Source organism: Calliphora vicina, chromosome X, assembly GCF_958450345.1.
Source record: "Calliphora vicina chromosome X, idCalVici1.1, whole genome shotgun sequence".
NCBI lineage: Eukaryota > Metazoa > Arthropoda > Insecta > Diptera > Calliphoridae > Calliphora > Calliphora vicina.
In genome coordinates, this window is record NC_088785.1 from 6,278,158 (window position 1) to 6,297,719 (window position 19,562).

The 19,562-nt window shown below is 32.7% G+C and overlaps 1 protein-coding gene across 9 annotated transcripts in view; it reads left to right on the forward strand.

The window, feature by feature from the left end:
• LOC135962751 (interaptin) overlaps window positions 1-19,562 on the forward strand; it is an 84,526-nt gene that overhangs the window by 61,946 nt on the left and 3,018 nt on the right. For 5 of the 9 annotated variants that reach the window (XM_065514614.1, XM_065514615.1, XM_065514607.1 and 2 more), the window contains 3 exons: window positions 9,952-10,433; window positions 11,907-12,015; window positions 13,296-14,093. In XM_065514614.1, the coding sequence (XP_065370686.1) occupies window positions 9,952-10,433; window positions 11,907-12,015; window positions 13,296-14,093 (1,389 nt within the window). The remainder of the gene's footprint in view (window positions 1-9,951; window positions 10,434-11,906; window positions 12,016-13,295; window positions 14,094-19,562) is intronic. The other 4 variants (XM_065514613.1, XM_065514612.1, XM_065514609.1 and 1 more) reach the window with 3 other exon arrangements.

The following is a 19,562-nucleotide window of genomic DNA, read 5'->3' on the forward strand; positions in this document are numbered from 1 at the left end:
ATTCATATTATATATGGCTTGTACCGAGCCACTTCCCACGTGTCCCGTAATAAATCAGCAACGATTTTTTTTGGCCATTTTGGAGGAAGTCATTTTTCTATGGAACCACTCACACGATTTTTAGCACGATTGTCTCATTATGTTCCAAAAACTGTCTACTTTCATAATATATATGGCTTGTACCGAGCCACTACCCACATTTCCCATAATAAATCAGCAACGATTTTTTTTGGCCATTTTGGAGGAAGTCATTTTTCTATGGAACCACTCACACGATTTTTAGCACGATTGGCTCATTTTGTTCCAAAAACCCTCTACATTCATATTATATAAGGCTTGTACCGAGCCACTTCCCATGTGTCCCGTAATAAATCAGCAACGATTTTTTTTGGCCATTTTTGAGGAACCTATTTTTCTCTGGAACCATTCACACGATTTTTAGCACGATTGGTTCATTTTGTTCCAAAAACCCTCTACTTTCATATTATATATGGCTTGTACCGAGCCACTTCCCATGTGTCCCGTTATAAATCAGCAACGATTTTTTTGGTCATTTTGGAGGCACCTATTTTTCTCTGGAACCATTCACATGATTTTTAGCACGATTGGCTCATTTGGTTCCAAAAACCCTCTACTTTCATAATATATGTGGCTTGTACCGAGCCACTACCCATGTGTCCCGTAATAAATCAGCAACGATTTTTTTTGGCCATTTTGGAGGAACCTATTTTTCTCTGGAACCATTCACACGATTTTTAGCACGATTGTCTCATTATGTTCCAAAAACTGTCTTCTTTCATAATATATATGGCTTGTACCGAGCCACTTCCCACATTTCCCATAATAAATCAGCAACGATTTTTTTGGCCATTTTGGAGGAAGTCATTTTTCTATGGAACCACTCACACGATTTTTAGCACGATTGTCTCATTATGTTCCAAAAACTGTCTACTTTCATAATATATATGGCTTGTACCGAGCCACTTCCTATGTGTCCCGTAATAAATCAGCAACGATTTTTTTTGGCCATTTTGGAGGAAGTCATTTTTCTCTGCAACCATTCACACGATTTTTAGCACGATTGTCTCATTATGTTCCAAAAACTGTCTTCTTTCATAATATATATGGCTTGTACCGAGCCACTTCCCATGTGTCCCGTAATAAATCATCAACGATTTTTTTTGGCCATTTTGGAGGAACCTATTTTTCTCTGGAACCATTCACACGATTTTTAGCACGATTGGCTCATTTTGTTCCAAAAACCCCCTACTTTCATATTATATATGGCTTGTACCGAGCCACTTCCCATGTGTCCCGTAATAAATCAGCAACGATTTTTTTTGGCCATTTTGGAGGAAGTCATTTTTCTCTGGAACCACTCACACGATTTTTAGCACGATTGTCTCATTATGTTCCAAAAACTGTCTACTTTCATAATATATATGGCTTTTACCGAGCCACTTCCCACATTTCCCATAATAAATCAGCAACGATTTTTTTGGCCATTTTGGAGGAACCTATTTTTCTCTGGAACCATTCACACGATTTTTAGCACGATTGGCTCATTTTGTTCCAAAAACTGTCTACATTCATATTATATATGGCTTGTACCGAGCCACTTCCCATGTGTCCCGTAATAAATCAGCAACGATTTTTTTTGGCCATTTTGGAGGAAGTCATTTTTCTCTGCAACCATTCACACGATTTTTAGCACGATTGTCTCATTATGTTCCAAAAACTGTCTTCTTTCATAATATATATGGCTTGTACCGAGCCACTTCCCATGTGTCCCGTAATAAATCATCAACGATTTTTTTTGGCCATTTTGGAGGAACCTATTTTTCTCTGGAACCATTCACACGATTTTTAGCACGATTGGCTCATTTTGTTCCAAAAACCCCCTACTTTCATATTATATATGGCTTGTACCGAGCCACTTCCCATGTGTCCCGTAATAAATCAGCAACGATTTTTTTTGGCCATTTTGGAGGAAGTCATTTTTCTCTGGAACCATTCACACGATTTTTAGCACGATTATCTCATTATGTTCCAAAAACCCCCTACTTTCATATTATATATGGCTTGTACCGAGCCACTTCCCATGTGTCCCGTAATAAATCAGCAACGAGTTTTTTTGGCCATTTTGGAGGAAGTCATTTTTCTCTGGAACCATTCACACGCTTTTTAGCACGATTGTCTCATTATGTTCCAAAAACTGTCTTCTTTCATAATATATATGGCTTGTACCGAGCCACTTCCCATGTGTCCCGTAATAAATCAGCAACGATTTTTTTTGGCCATTTTGGAGGAAGTCATTTCTCTATGGAACCATTCACACGATTTTTAGCACGATTGGCTCATTTTGTTCCAAAAACCCCCTACTTTCATATTATATATGGCTTGTACCGAGCCACTTCCCATGTGTCCCGTAATAAATCAGCAACGATTTTTTTTGGCCATTTTGGAGGAAGTCATTTTTCTCTGGAACCATTCACACGATTTTTAGCACGATTGTCTCATTATGTTCCAGAAACTGTCTACTTTCATAATATATATGGCTTGTACCGAGCCACTACCCACATTTCCCATAATAAATCAGCAACGATTTTTTTTGGCCATTTTGGAGGAAGTCATTTTTCTATGGAACCACTCACACGATTTTTAGCACGATTGGCTCATTTTGTTCCAAAAACCCTCTACATTCATATTATATATGGCTTGTACCGAGCCACTTCCCATGTGTCCCGTAATAAATCAGCAACGATTTTTTTTGGCCATTTTGGAGGAACCTATTTTTCTCTGGAACCACTCACACGATTTTTAGCACGATTGTCTCATTATGTTCCAAAAACTGTCTACTTTCATAATATATATGGCTTGTACCGAGCCACTTCCCACATTTCCCATAATAAATCAGCAACGATTTTTTTTGGCCATTTTGGAGGAAGTAATTTTTCTATGGAACCACTCACACGATTTTTAGCACGATTGGCTCATTTTGTTCCAAAAACCCTCTACATTCATATTATATATGGCTTGTACCGAGCCACTTCCCATGTGTCCCGTAATAAATCAGCAACGATTTTTTTTGGCCATTTTGGAGGAACCTATTTTTCTCTGGAACCATTCACACGATTTTTAGCACGATTGGTTCATTTTGTTCCAAAAACCCTCTACTTTCATATTATATATGGCTTGTACCGAGCCACTTCCCATGTGTCCCGTTATAAATCAGCAACGATTTTTTTGGTCATTTTGGAGGCACCTATTTTTCTCTGGAACCATTCACATGATTTTTAGCACGATTGGCTCATTTGGTTCCAAAAACCCTCTACTTTCATAATATATGTGGCTTGTACCGAGCCACTACCCATGTGTCCCGTAATAAATCAGCAACGATTTTTTTTGGCCATTTTGGAGGAACCTATTTTTCTCTGGAACCATTCACACGCTTTTTAGCACGATTGGTTCATTTTGTTCCAAAAACCCTCTACATTCATATTATATATGGCTTGTACCGAGCCACTTCCCACGTGTCCCGTAATAAATCAGCAACGATTTTTTTTGGCCATTTTGGAGGAAGTCATTTTTCTATGGAACCACTCACACGATTTTTAGCACGATTGTCTCATTATGTTCCAAAAACTGTCTACTTTCATAATATATATGGCTTGTACCGAGCCACTACCCACATTTCCCATAATAAATCAGCAACGATTTTTTTTGGCCATTTTGGAGGAAGTCATTTTTCTATGGAACCACTCACACGATTTTTAGCACGATTGGTTCATTTTGTTCCAAAAACCCTCTACTTTCATATTATATATGGCTTGTACCGAGCCACTTCCCATGTGTCCCGTTATAAATCAGCAACGATTTTTTTGGTCATTTTGGAGGCACCTATTTTTCTCTGGAACCATTCACATGATTTTTAGCACGATTGGCTCATTTGGTTTCAAAAACCCTCTACTTTCATAATATATGTGGCTTGTACCGAGCCACTACCCATGTGTCCCGTAATAAATCAGCAACGATTTTTTTTGGCCATTTTGGAGGAACCTATTTTTCTCTGGAACCATTCACACGATTTTTAGCACGATTGTCTCATTATGTTCCAAAAACTGTCTTCTTTCATAATATATATGGCTTGTACCAAGCCACTTCCCACATTTCCCATAATAAATCAGCAACGATTTTTTTTGGCCATTTTGGAGGAACCTATTTTTCTCTGGAACCATTCACACGATTTTTAGCACGATTGGTTCATTTTGTTCCAAAAACCCTCTACTTTCATATTATATATGGCTTGTACCGAGCCACTTCCCATGTGTCCCGTTATAAATCAGCAACGATTTTTTTGGTCATTTTGGAGGCACCTATTTTTCTCTGGAACCATTCACATGATTTTTAGCACGATTGGCTCATTTGGTTCCAAAAACCCTCTACTTTCATAATATATGTGGCTTGTACCGAGCCACTACCCATGTGTCCCGTAATAAATCAGCAACGATTTTTTTTGGCCATTTTGGAGGAACCTATTTTTCTCTGGAACCATTCACACGCTTTTTAGCACGATTGGTTCATTTTGTTCCAAAAACCCTCTACATTCATATTATATATGGCTTGTACCGAGCCACTTCCCACGTGTCCCGTAATAAATCAGCAACGATTTTTTTTGGCCATTTTGGAGGAAGTCATTTTTCTATGGAACCACTCACACGATTTTTAGCACGATTGTCTCATTATGTTCCAAAAACTGTCTACTTTCATAATATATATGGCTTGTACCGAGCCACTACCCACATTTCCCATAATAAATCAGCAACGATTTTTTTTGGCCATTTTGGAGGAAGTCATTTTTCTATGGAACCACTCACACGATTTTTAGCACGATTGGTTCATTTTGTTCCAAAAACCCTCTACTTTCATATTATATATGGCTTGTACCGAGCCACTTCCCATGTGTCCCGTTATAAATCAGCAACGATTTTTTTGGTCATTTTGGAGGCACCTATTTTTCTCTGGAACCATTCACATGATTTTTAGCACGATTGGCTCATTTGGTTTCAAAAACCCTCTACTTTCATAATATATGTGGCTTGTACCGAGCCACTACCCATGTGTCCCGTAATAAATCAGCAACGATTTTTTTTGGCCATTTTGGAGGAACCTATTTTTCTCTGGAACCATTCACACGATTTTTAGCACGATTGTCTCATTATGTTCCAAAAACTGTCTTCTTTCATAATATATATGGCTTGTACCGAGCCACTTCCCACATTTCCCATAATAAATCAGCAACGATTTTTTTTGGCCATTTTGGAGGAACCTATTTTTCTCTGGAACCATTCACACGATTTTTAGCACGATTGTCTCATTATGTTCCAAAAACTGTCTTCTTTCATAATATATATGGCTTTTACCGAGCCACTTCCCACATTTCCCATAATAAATCAGCAACGATTTTTTTTGGCTATTTTGGAGGAAGTCATTTTTCTATGGAACCACTCACACGATTTTTAGCGCGATTGTCTCATTATGTTCCAAAAACTGTCTACTTTCATAATATATATGGCTTGTACCGAGCCACTTCCCATATTTCCCGTGGTAGATCAGCAACGATTTTTTTTGCCATTTTTGATTAACCTTCTTATACCTAAATTCCAACTAGTAATTTTTGTTAAAATTAAATTATAGTTTTCTAGTATTTCTTAGGTTTTATGTTTTTTGCTTTTATTTCCATTTGCATTAATATTACTATATAATTGGGTATTTTTACTTCCCGATTTTCTTAATTCCCATAAATTGGGTATTTCGACTTCCCGGTTTTTTAAATTCCCAAAATCGACGCTATCTCGTCGACGCTATCTTGGCTCACGTAGAATTTTTGTCTGTATATGATATCAGCTGTTATAGCTGTCACTTAACGTTTTGGACAAGATTCTGTTTTCAACAAATTCATCCGCAACAGAACGGCAACGTTACAGAAAAACTAACGACATACACAGCTTCCCCTAAGCTAAAAACAAAACAGCTGATTCGTTACGGAACGGAACGTATAAACTAATTAGGCCTTTAATGTAAATTGCGCCTTAACCTACCCTACGTCTCCACGTAGCAATATTTATTGCTGCAATTGTCAAATTTGATTGCGTCAATAAAATTCGCGAATGTAGACTGCAAATTGCCATATGTAGCAATCCATTGCGCAATGATTGCTCTACTGATTGCCTGAGCAATTATTGCTAAGCAATAAGCTGTCAGTTCAGTTGTCATTAATGTAAAATTGCATCTTTCTATGATTCGGTGCGATTAATTCATAAATATTTAATTTATTTAAGATCCAAAAGAAAAAAACAATGAAATTAGTGAAGAAAATCATTCAACGCAAAATAAACCACTGTTTTTCATAGAACATCTCTCGTTGAAAATTTTGTATTTGTGACGAACGTTTTCTCCACCTAAAGCAATCTGCAATCACTCTGCTGTTGTTCTGCCGACGTTATTGTTTGAGCTTAGCAATAAAAATTGCTACGTGGAGACGTAGGGTAATTTACAAAAACGTAGCGTGGATTTTGTCCATCAGTGTATGTATTTTCTATAGAAGTGGTCCTAACTCAAAGTTGACATATATTTAAATCTCGTACATATTAGAGATCTCTTATCTTATATATTTGAATCAGGGATGGCAAATGGAATTTAAAAATTGTACCATTCAACATTAAAAATTGTACTTTTTCGACATTAACTGTACCAAAACTAGGATTCCTAGGCGGTATTTTTTTAGAAATTCCCGTGAAAATTTTTCATTAATTCAAACAATCTGTTTAATTTTGTGACCAACATGTGAAAATTTTAAAATAGAATAATAACAAAAAAGCCAAAATAGGAGAAAAATTTTTATTTTTGAAAATTTCTAATTATTTTGTTTATTTCCCAAATTTCTATAAAATTTAAATTGTTTGTACAATTTGTTAAAATTTTTGGAAAACTAGCAATATTTACAACCTCTAAGGATGTTCATATTTAAGGAAAATAATGACTTCAATTTGTGTATGTACTTAAGAAATATTTGAATAATGATTAAAACTAGCAGTATGACAGACGGGTCAAATGACACAATTGGTTCTTTATTTCAAAAACGTTTGTATTAATTGATATAAATTTCATTATTTAAAAAAAAAACAATTATTAGATATATCACAACTATACTTTTAAGCAGTTTATTTGTTGATATTTTGGTACTTGTTAGAGAACAAAACTGAATGTATAAAACTTCATGATTCCAAAATTCGTTTCAGTGTGAAATATATTTTCAAATTGTACCAATTAAGTCATTGGTGTACCATTGTACTTTTCAAGATAGAATTGTAACAAAAAAAGTACAATTGTACCAACTTTGCCATCCCTGATTTGAATATATTTGAAAAGTCAGTAAAGTATATATGATTTGTACCAAAGTAAATTAATAAAGTAGACTCAGTAGAACAGCTGACTATTTTTTTTACTTTGGTCTGAACTGTTAATTCACTTGTGGTTGTTGTGGCGAAAAATACAACAAGCCCAAAAGCAAAAACAACAACAGGCAACTTTGACAGCTCAGACCTTAAACCAAAAACAAAATTGCTTGTGGTTTTTGCAAATGTTGTATTTGTTGTAGTACTGTCGCTACTTTATTAATTTACTTTGATTTGTACCATTTGACGTTGAGAGAGAAAAGTCTCTTCATTATTTGAAAGTCTTAGCCGATCAGGGTTGCATTTGTATGAAAAAGGATAAAAATTTAATTTTATTTTCACTTCATAAAACCAGCACAATTAAGACCAAACAAGATTTTTCGACATAATTCTATGATAAAATTCAGATAATTTGTTTCTAAATAAAACAATTTGCTGAAATATATATATGTATATAGAATGAATATTACTTTTCATTTGTATACCCTTCACCATGAATATATTCATTGCGATCCTATAAAGAATATGTGTATATTACTATGAATATGTTTTATTTAGCAATGCCCTTTTGTCCGTGTTGGTTGAAAGCCCCAGATAAACTATAATCCCAAAATCGAATTTTAATTTATGAAATATGGGCAACACGACTATCTCGATTTTTCGAATTAATTTTATATAGATATGTACAATTCCGAACATGATAATAGCAGTACCACTAAATTGTTAAATATTTTAACTGATTTAACAGCCTGTACTTCAAAATAAATCAATTTTGTCCTAGGACTGGCCAGCAGAATGGCCAATACGGATTTAGTTAAACACAAATGTGTGCACTCCTGGAGAAAGTTCAATGACAGGGATATTTTGATATTATTATACTCTGTGTTGACTCCACGGTTTTTTCCTGTAAAACAGAACTTAACTTTGGAGTCCTATTTTCACGCAGAGAAAATAATGTAATGGCATCAAATAACTTTTTTCCCGCAATAAATTGATAAAATCGTGTGATGTGTGACCTGTGGCATCATCCTGCTGATCGAGAACAATTTGCAAACGTTGCTCTGGAGTGCGTCTATGCAAGATTAATTGACAAACCAATCTAACCTCAAAACAAACGATACCAATTTAAATCTAACAAAAGAACACTATTTATATAAATGGAGGCATCGCACGGTGGCTCAGCAGAACTCAATTTCATCGGCCAAAAGTCCAAATTTTTGTTAACACCGTTTTCCAAAATATTAATCACATTCAATAGTTAGTAAACATATTGAAACTAAAAATATTGCTAATTGTGGGCGTGGCATGCTGTTAAAGACAAATATTTCATTTTATAAAAAAATAGATTTTTGTACCGTTTAGTCAAATTTCAATTTTAGTGGAATAGAACTTTTGAGCGTCAATAAACTTTACTACCAGCTGAGAGTGTAATCTTTAACCCCATATATGTATACTATTTAAATGATATTACTCTCAACATTTTTTTCTATTTTTATTTTACCTATTCATATGACTGGCAGGCTGGGTGGCTCCATGTCACAGCTCCCATATAAGGATTACTTATGAAAATCATTCACGAAAATAAATTATAGTGTAGAGTATTATATGATCGGGTTTGACCAATCATACTTTCTTACTTGTTTTTAACTGCTTCTAACTTTTTTATAAGTAAACATTTTCATACTAAATGCTATAATAAAAAAATAAAACTTCAAATTTAGCATTAAATTTCTCATCAGCTACTGAACCGATTTCTATGTCCTGCAAACTGGAGAAAAGTTCAAGAAAATATATCTTCATCAAAACAAAAAATATCTCTATCGGTTCAAAAGTTACAGAGTTTTGGGCGATGATAAACGATTCGGAGCCACTGTGCGAGCAGTGATTGAGTCAACATCGAAGTGTATTGGTTTGAGAACATAGTGATAATTTAGACTCTTGTTGGATAATTAACAATTATGAATGGTATTTATTATTTTTAAACTACATACGTGGCTCTATTATTTGCAATTGAAAGTAATCAGGTTTATTTTACCAAAGTTTTTAAGGGGTAAACACGTAAGAGTAACAGTATATGGATAGCTCAGTTTTTTTTTTTTATTTCCAATTAAATGGATACATTTTGTAATTCATTAAAATTTCCATATTGGAAAATCTTTATAAAAAAAATAATTTTTCTTACATTTGTTAGTTTGTATTTTTATATATTCCAATTAGAGAACGAAGCCGATCGGCTTAAGTTGACATTTAGCCGCAGATAAATCGATATCGGCTTCGTTCTCAGATTCCAATTCATTTTAAATCAGTATTATATTCATTTCAATCATATATGTATTTTTCTTTTTTTTCTTATTCACTATGCTTCATATTAAAACAATTAAAATGCTTTACTGAACTGCTTGCTGAACGCTCTATTTTTCTCTTAATTGCTGCAATAATAAAAATTATTGAACCGCCGCCAATATAATCTAAAACTAAAAAAATCGAAGTGCAGGCGCTGAGCTTTTTGCAAAGCGGCGTAAAGTTTCTGAGAAGTGGGTAGTTGACGAAAGTAATGTCGGTGCTCAAAGTCCTTCTGGTCTTCCAGATTATCACCAGTATCAACAACAGCCAAGACCATCAACATCTCCTAGCATTTTGCCAGCATACACCGATGCCGCGAAGCATCGTGTTCAACTGAACCTACATCAAGAACAATTGCTGGAAAAATATGCCAAGCCTGGCCTTAAAGTGGTCCAGACACCATGGGAAGCGGCTCTAAATTCTGGTTCAGCGAGTGCAGCATTTGTTGAAGAACAAAAGCTGTCACCCTACCCTACCTCAACACTGACGCCCTCACCAACCCCACAACTCTATGATGCCAGTCAGGGTGGTGTACCAGTCCAAAGCACACCTACTGAATCCGGCAGCTATAGCAAACCATATTCTACTACTGACTATCCAAAATATCAAACATATACAGCTTCAGTACCACAGGTATGTTTAAACTTTAAAGAACTAAATTTCAAATTTAATTTGTATTAGGTAACCTACATATGTAAAGCTATGTACATATAAATCTATATTGCTATAGTGCCAGACGTTGACATGGTTGCTCCTATTATATTAGGACTGCGATGAGTCTCCAGTTGTATCAGGGAGAGTGCTATTAGAAAAAGTAAACTCTATTCATTCATATAAGCTCTATTTTATTTGTTTGTAGACTCATAATAAAAAGAGAAGCACCGACGCCAAAACTGTGAGCTCATCGGCGGCTTATACTCTCGCTAATTCAGTTGGCTCAGTCATATTTTTATTCTATTAAAAATTATTATAATTATATACTAAATATTGTTTTAAAAAAAATTATATGCTGATTTAGCGATGTATTTGCTAAATCAGCATATAATTTTTTTTTTAAAACAATATTTAGTATATAATTATAAAAAATAAAAACAATTCGTGAGACAAGTTTTGTAAAAACTCAATAATTGGGAGGAAGTCCTCATAAAACTACTCCAAGGCACGATAGTTTAATAAATTCCCAAAAGTTACCCGGGAGATTAACAATTTGTCAAAAATCATTTAAACTGATCGAACCAGAAATGAAATTCAAATACAATTTAAGATTTGTAAGGTGGCTGCAGGGAAAGTGATTAATAGGCACTAAAGTTAGGCGATGCCAACCTTATGGAGTGGGACATAAAAGATGCGATAACTGGAATCGGATATAGATCTATTTTGGAGGTTCCAGCTTTAACAGCGAATTTCTACAAACCATCTCCTGAAAATTTCGAGTCGAATAAAAAAAAATCAGACAAATCGCTCCAGTCGTTCTCACGTGATGCCATTACATACATGGACCATTTCATTTTTATATATATAGATTTTTTTCCCTAAATTTCTTGTTCAAGTGGCCTGAGACACGTTAATGGTCTGGCGAATTTGTAATAACTTTAACATTTTTTAACCAAATTTTGTCATTTCATTAGAACGATAATTACGTACACATTTCGATTCTTTTGCATTCAATTGCAAAAGTAATTTTTTAAAGGCAAAATTTTTACAAAAACTGAAAAAAATGCATTTTCCCCCGTGTAAATGCATCTCAAAACTTCAGAGGGCACGTCTTAACCCCAACCGATTTACCCAAAATTTGTTCAGGATGATTTTTTTACTAATGTTCACCAAACTGGGAGGTGTGAATGGCCAAAATCCAACTTTCGTTTATTAAGGGCCACCCTAATATAGATAGAAGATAGATTAGAACGATAATAACATACACCTATAACGAAAAATTAGCCACAGTCTACACATCGCACACTACGATCTGCTAACTAGCAGACTGATTATGTTTAGCAGAGAGTAAGCAAAAAGTTTATTTATAATTCACTTTAGTAAAATTAAAAAAAAAAAGATTTGCAAGTTTAAATTATCATTAATTTTCATTTTCTTCATCAATTAAACTAGGCTCAACATGAACAACAACAATATTCGGGAACTAATTCGCAAAGAGAATTGGCATACAAACCCAGCATACCCCAAGGATGGAAAGCTCCCAGCATGTCTTTGCCTAAAGGTAATATTACTTATACATGTTTTTATATACATACTTATAGTTAGTACATAATTTATACATATGAATAAGAGCTATATGCCATTTAGGTAGATCTTCAGACAGAGCTTTTTGAATATAAGGCCTCAATATATAGTATGTAAATATATTGAGGCCTTATATGGTCATTTAAAATTCAAATTATTTAAATGCATTATACACTTTGGGCTAATGGCAGTATCAACAGCTCAATGGGTGGATTTCCATTCAACAGAATATGATTGAATTTTTTATCGGTTTCCAATCCTAAAAGTTTTCACTTTTTCGTTTAGCACTTTTCTATAACTCAAAATTAAATATAGTATCATCGGCAGCCCATCTGATTAAAGAATATGTACGGTGAAATGTCCAACACAACATATACAAATATTCGCCCGAATATTGTGATGCAGTCAACTTTTCAAAAAATTTCGAAAAGTAGACTTCCTTTAGCCATTATATAACCCTAGGATGTACTTGCTAAATTTAAATTAAACCAATGAGACAGTGTTAAACAAATGTAATTATTTACGTTTTTAGTAAACTCCCGGCAATTCTGAACTCGTATATGTATTCTTGAAAACGATGCCAATGGTTTATGGTTTATACCTAAAAGCTGATCGAATTCATTCCGAATTTTTTTGCGAATATTTTTTTAAAATAGATTTATATTTTAAAAAAATAATAATAAATAAATAATAAATAGATAAATAGAAAGTTTTATTCGATTAACGAACTTTATAATTTTATTATTATTCGAGTAATCGATTAAGAATAAAGGCTAAAATATATTATTTGAATATTACTTCGTAGAATAATAAGTAGTCTAATCGTCAAATTCCCATTATTTTTCGGCTTATTTGTAAGTAAAGTTTTTGCTGGGAATAATAGATATAATAATAACAAATTATTGCATTTTAATTATATAAAATCTCGTTAAATATTCTACGAAATAATTTTTTATCGAAATAATTTAGATTCCAAAGTATTTTTAAATAGAAAATTGGTATCGTTTTCAATGTTGCTTATGTCTCAATTAAACTTATGCCTTGATTAAACTATATCGAAATCATGCGAAATCAGACTATCCTTTGAGAAATTATTGATTTAATTTACTTTTGTTTGGAAATTCACCCACTGTGTGACGTTGATTTTATTTTAAAATTACCTTTAGATGTAGATATACATACGTACATTTACAGCTTGATTTTAAATCTTAGCTACTGCATTTTAATATTTTGTACAAATATATTATGCAAATTTAGTAGAACATCAAAGCGATATTGATATTAAACGCGTTCAGCAGCAGCAACATATCACTAGTGTAATTGCAGCCGCCAAATCATGTGAAGAATTCAATACCGGAGATGAAATTGAGCTAATCGATTTAATTCGCGAGAATGTACAAGAAGAATATAACAATTGTACTACTACTACTACCACCCAGGTTTCCAATCATATGCTCTCCACAAAAGAACATCAGTTTGTAAATCACTTAATAAAATCTCCTGAACTTCGAGTATCGCCTTTACCAATAAGCACTCAAGTTAAATACGATAATGCCGTTCAAGAACTTCAAATGAAACAGCTTCAGATACAGCAACAAGAATCTAATAAGCCTGCGGCAACCTGTGATAACCACCACGAAGTTGTTAACGAAAAGGAAGAGAAAGTCAGTGTTCGAAAACAGCTGGAACAGTACGAAGATTTACACAGGCAGTTTTCAAAACAAATACAACAAGAAGAACTGCTAAAAAAGAAACGCGAAGCAGCTAAATTGAAAGCATTGCAACATAATAGCAAGAAGTCGGCTAACAATATAACTAACATCTCCCCCAAATCTACTGAACAACAAATATCTCAACAACAGCAGCAGGATGATGAAGACGACTATATTAAGGTTCCCGTAAAAGAACTAATAACAAATTTCGAACAGCATTGTCTGCAAGAAGAGGAACTAAACACACCTTCAACTCCTGCTACATATAATCTAAAGGACAATATTTATTTGGAGTCGGAACAGCAAATAAAAACTAACGAAATCACTGAAAGACATAATGAAGGCAAGGAATGAACCACGAATATGTTACACTTAATAATTCTCTGTTTCTCTGTGTGTATATCAACAAGTCCCATCCCATTTTATTTGTGTATCGACTTGTATACTTAATATATAAAAAGAAAAAGTTAATTTTATACCTTCTTTGTTTGACAAAATCCTCCCAGGTGAAAATATGGAACTACATATTTAGAACTAATACTTACCATAATATAAAAAAAGATTTTCCCAATTTTTCATATAAATATGTATATTAGGGTGGTGTTTTTTTTTGGAGCGGGGGGGGGAGTTGTGGGTTTTGGTAGTGAATTTTTTTATCCACTGCGCACCGGCTCTGAAGTTTGATAATGCGTTAATAGACTTTTTTTCAAGTTTTAATTTCCTACTTTTTCATAACACTACATCCATGAAATGCTTAGCATTAACACTAACCATGTTAGCGTTTTTTCAATGTTTTAACAACTCTTTTATAACATCATGTTTTAACAGCATTTCATTTCTGTTGTAGACGGGGTGTAAAGAAATCTATACTAAATTATCTTTCTTAAAGAAAAATCTCAGCCATTTTTGAGGCGATTTTCTCGTTTTAAAATATCAACCCATGATGGTAAAAAAATAATATAAGTACTGGTACACAGTGGTTTAGAAACTTTTTTTTTTGGAAATAATTCGGTATCTTGGTAACTATTGAGAGATATTATTACGAAATTTCACACGGTTTGAGCTGAGGTGTTTTTTATTTACATTCGTTCAGCTTCCTAGCACTAATGGGGGCCAGTACGTAGCCCCTCAAAGTTGTTCACCTCGGGTCTCATATTTAAAAAAAAAACACCAAAAATCGATTTATGATCCGAATGAGCTGAAATTTTGAATATAAATAGTCCTTGAGAAGATCTACGACTTGAGGATTGATATTTTAGTAAAATTAAATAATTTTATAAAATTTTGGGTCTTCATTTACCTTAAAAACTAAAAAAAAATTCATATGGTGATTTTCCACGAATAAACATATAAAATTTTAACAATTAAAGATATCATAACAAAATTTGGAACCGATATAGACTCAAATGTCCTTAAATCAATGGTATTCGAATTTTTGAAATTTTTTATTTTCATATACCGAAATTCCTAAAACGGGGAAAATGTGTTCCAAAAACTGAGTTTTTTTTAGAAAAGTGCCCACTGTGACGTTATTTACCGTGTGATAGTAAAAATACTTAGTAGGTATTTCAGAAACATATGGGGTTATATAAATATGGAGCTTTTTCGTGGATCGGTGCTTTGCCTTTTTAGATTTTTTTACTCAAACCGAATTTATTTTTTTTAAATTGGCCAAGTTTTGGTAGGTCTGGGGGTTGATATGTCCGCTTAAGTGAGCCAAATTTTTCTTTACACGCTTTTGCATTAAGTTATCTTTCCGGATAACATAAAAATTGTATATAGTCCCGAAGAAATTTTTTTTCTACAAAAGAAAAAATATATGGGTTTTTTTGGGAAAAAACGTAAAAAATACGGCCCTTTTTACAAGTTCCAACTTTGGATGTGTATAACTTTTTATAGGGAAGAGATAACTGTTAGCAAGTTGTTTTTATTTTATTTAAAATTTTATCGACAATATAGCTGATATTTTAAAAATAAATTTCGATGCTCAGTAGGCCCGCCATATCTAAAAACCATAAAAAGATCGAGCAAAATTAAAAAAAATAAATCAATAAACTTGAATATATCTTCAACTAATAGAGATAGGGATTATTTATATTCAAAATTTCAGCTTATTCGCATCATAAATGGATTTTTGCCGATTTTTTTTTTAAATTTGAGACCCGAGGTAACCAACTTTGAGGGGCTACGTACTGGCCGCCATTAGCGCTAGGAAACTAAATGAACGTAAATCAACTAAAAAGCACCTCAGCTCAAACCATGCGAAATTTCGTAACAATATCTCCAATAGTTCCCAAGATACCGAATTATTTCCAAAAAAAGTTTCTAAACCACTGTGTGGTAGTCGACCATAAAAAATAAAATTGAATAGATTTTTATTCAGTTTTTCAGATGTTTAGCCATTTCTAATTCCGAATCTAGCTATTTTCAGAGCTGAACAGTTGACAAACTTGATCTTAGGCCACATGTGAAGGAATATGCAAGCTAAATATTTACTAACAGTGCAATAATCTTGCATTACATAACAACGAGTGCTCAGGCACTTTCCATTCGCAACTAACTAAATGGACAATTTAATAATTAATAACAAAAAGTTTGTTTGAAAATTAACAACAAAAAAAGAACTACTTAACCCTAGTAAACCCATTGGCAAATTTCAGAGCCTATGCGTTACGGTTAAACATAAGCGAATTCAAATTTTCATCGTTTCTGTCAAGTGTCACAATAATCCGTCATTTAGTCATCAAAATTTTAAAGTAAATAATGAAAGAAACACACACTAATGTATGTAGTTAAATGGAAAAAATTAAATTACATGTGTTTTTTCCACCAACATTGACCATCTGTTATTCAATTTAAATTGGAAATAAATAACACAGGGCAACAAAATCCAAAAAATTTTAGAGGCTTTTTAAACCACATCACAAATTTTGATGTATTGTGGTTCCATTAGTACAAAAATTGTCCAAATTTAAAATTCTATGGAGAAGTTTTTTTTTAAATTTTTCTCTACATAATTTATGATAACTCATAAAGGGTTAGTCCAATATTATTGAAATAGACTTGGAAAAGTTCTAATTTATCTGTTTATATATTGCGTTTTAATCGGCTGAGTAGTTTCGGAGTTATAATAACAAATTGAAGCAACAAATATATTTTTTACGTGAAAATAGCTAATTTTTTTTGTTTAAAAAAAAACATGAAAAATCGAAATCGGCCGAAATTGTTCAGGTTTACAAACCTATTTTCACGTAAAAAATATATTTTTTGCTTCAATTTGTTATTATAACCTCGAAACTACTGAGCCGATTAAAACGCAATATATAAACATATTAAAGTTTATGTAAATTGGAATTTTTTTAAGTTTACTTCAATAATATCGGACTAACCCTTTTTGAGTTATCATAAATTATGTGGAGAAACATCTACAAAAATTCGCAATTTTAGAAAAAAAAAATTTTAAAAAAATCTATCCTCAGAATTAACAAATTTTACTATTTTTATACTTAGGTAACCATGATGCATCAAATCTAAATAGTGGTTAGGAAGCCTTTTTTGCTGTTGACCTGTGTAATCAAACACGCGTTTTTACCTTGTTGTGAATGTGTTATATATTATTTTTTTTAATCCGTTAATATCCATGTATGCATTTATTTTTTAGTTATTTTTGTATGTTAAATGCCAGAATGTACGTAACATTATTGTAAGCATTCTAATGTTAGAAACTTAAACTTGGTTTAATTTTGACGTTTTTTAATTATGTAATATTAATTAAATTTCATTTACTCCACACTGTACTTTACAGATATTTAAACAACTTTTAAATTTTATAAGTCTTTTATTTCTTTATATGTATATTAATCAAGTACATATTTATTTGCTTAGGGAATTTTCCCATAAATAATTTTGTAGATTCGCTTAAATTTTATTAGTTCATTTCAGAAAATTAAAAAAAAAAATTATTTTCAAGTCACTCAAATCTTCGTAAGAACTTGAATAACAACACTAGTTTACAAATCAAACATTTTTGTTTGCTCATGGAACGAAACTTATATTTTTGAGAAGAGCTAGAGACGCTGGCTAATTGACCATTTTTTTGTTTCCCACATATACATACGTCAAAATTTTGAGATATATGGGTTTTTATTTTTCACCTGCCGTGAGTACTACTAATGCATACTGTAGTGTACCGAATTGTGGTAATTAGGTATTTACATCGTTTTTGGGAACTCATCACTCTGGCGAAGTTTCTAGATACTTTCAGAGTTGTATTTTTTTGACAAATTCCAAAAAAAAATTAACGGGAAAAAAATAAATACTGTTTAAAAGTACATCTTTTTTGTAGATAAACGTTAATATAAATCGCTATTAAATACAAAACTCTAAAGTAAAAACTATTTTAAAATGTCTCCTAGAAAGTGTAAAATAAACCCAGACCATTTTTGTTTTATTTGCGGAAAAATTATTCAGTTAAATCGATTCATTATTTTGGATTCCCCGTGTCAAATTAGGATAAAAAATGGGTCCCTCATTCGATTTGCACAAATTGTAGTGAAATTGTGTCAGTTTGGTTGACCTACAAAAAATAGTTTGGCCTCCACATTAAATTAGGTTTAATGAAAAATTTCGTAAAAGATTTAGAGAAGACAAAACCAGCATTTCAATATTTATGCAGCGTGTTCCCGAGTCTTTCTTAGGCTAAATTAAAAGAAGGGATATTTGTGGGTCCTCAAATAAGAAAAATTTTGGGTGATACCAAATTTGAGTGTCTATTAACCGATGTTGAAAAAGCAGCATGGAATTCTTTTAAACTTGTTGTTCAAGAATTTTTGGGGAATAAGAAGAGTAAAAATTACAGAGATATTGTTGAGAATTTATAACATAATTTTGAACTGATGGGTGTAAATATGTCCCTCAAAATTCACTTTTTACATTATCATGTGAATTTTTTCCCGGAAAACCTCGCACGCATGAGTGACGAACATAGAGAGGATTTCCATCAAGATTTGAAGTTTATCGAGAGAAATTATCAAGGTTTTTGGGATCAGAATATACTAGGAGACTACTGTACTGAGTGTCGTGAGGAAGACAAATGAAAATAATTATAAAAAGTGGACTAAAACACTTCACTTTTAATTTTTTTGTCCTAATTTAATGTACATTTTAATACGTTTCGTTTTTAATAAATATCTCAAAAGTTTGCCGTCCAGGATTTTTTTTAATATTTTTTCCGAAGTTAGAAAACCTAAATACACAAATTCCCATATGTTTCAATTCATGAGGAAAATCCTTGTAAACTAGTGTAATCTACAATATATTTTTTTATGTTTGTTCATCAGCTGTTTGTACTTTGGGATTTTTTTCAAATACTAATCCGCCAATATTGACTAGGGATGAAACGATACGAGTAACTACAAGTAAATATCGATACTTTTGTTTCGATACCAAGTACTTTTAGCATCGATACTTTAGCACCGTATTATTATTATACAAAACAAAGCTACGTTTACGCTATTTTCAATATAATTTTTAATTTATGTTGTAAAACTTTAAATTTTTTCAAAAATCCATAGAAATGGGACCACAAAATCGGCTTAAATGCCTTTTAATCGTACATGCAAAAAAAACCTGTTTTTGGAACTATTTTTAAGGATTCAAAAAACATCAATTGTATTAAGTTTTGATGCAGAATCGACTGGTGTAATCATATTTTCAATATATTCAACCGTTTTTGCTCTACAGAAAAATGTGCTCAAAATTCGCGTATTTAGGTGCGTTGAACCACCACAAGGAGTGAAAATTTTTCAAAAAA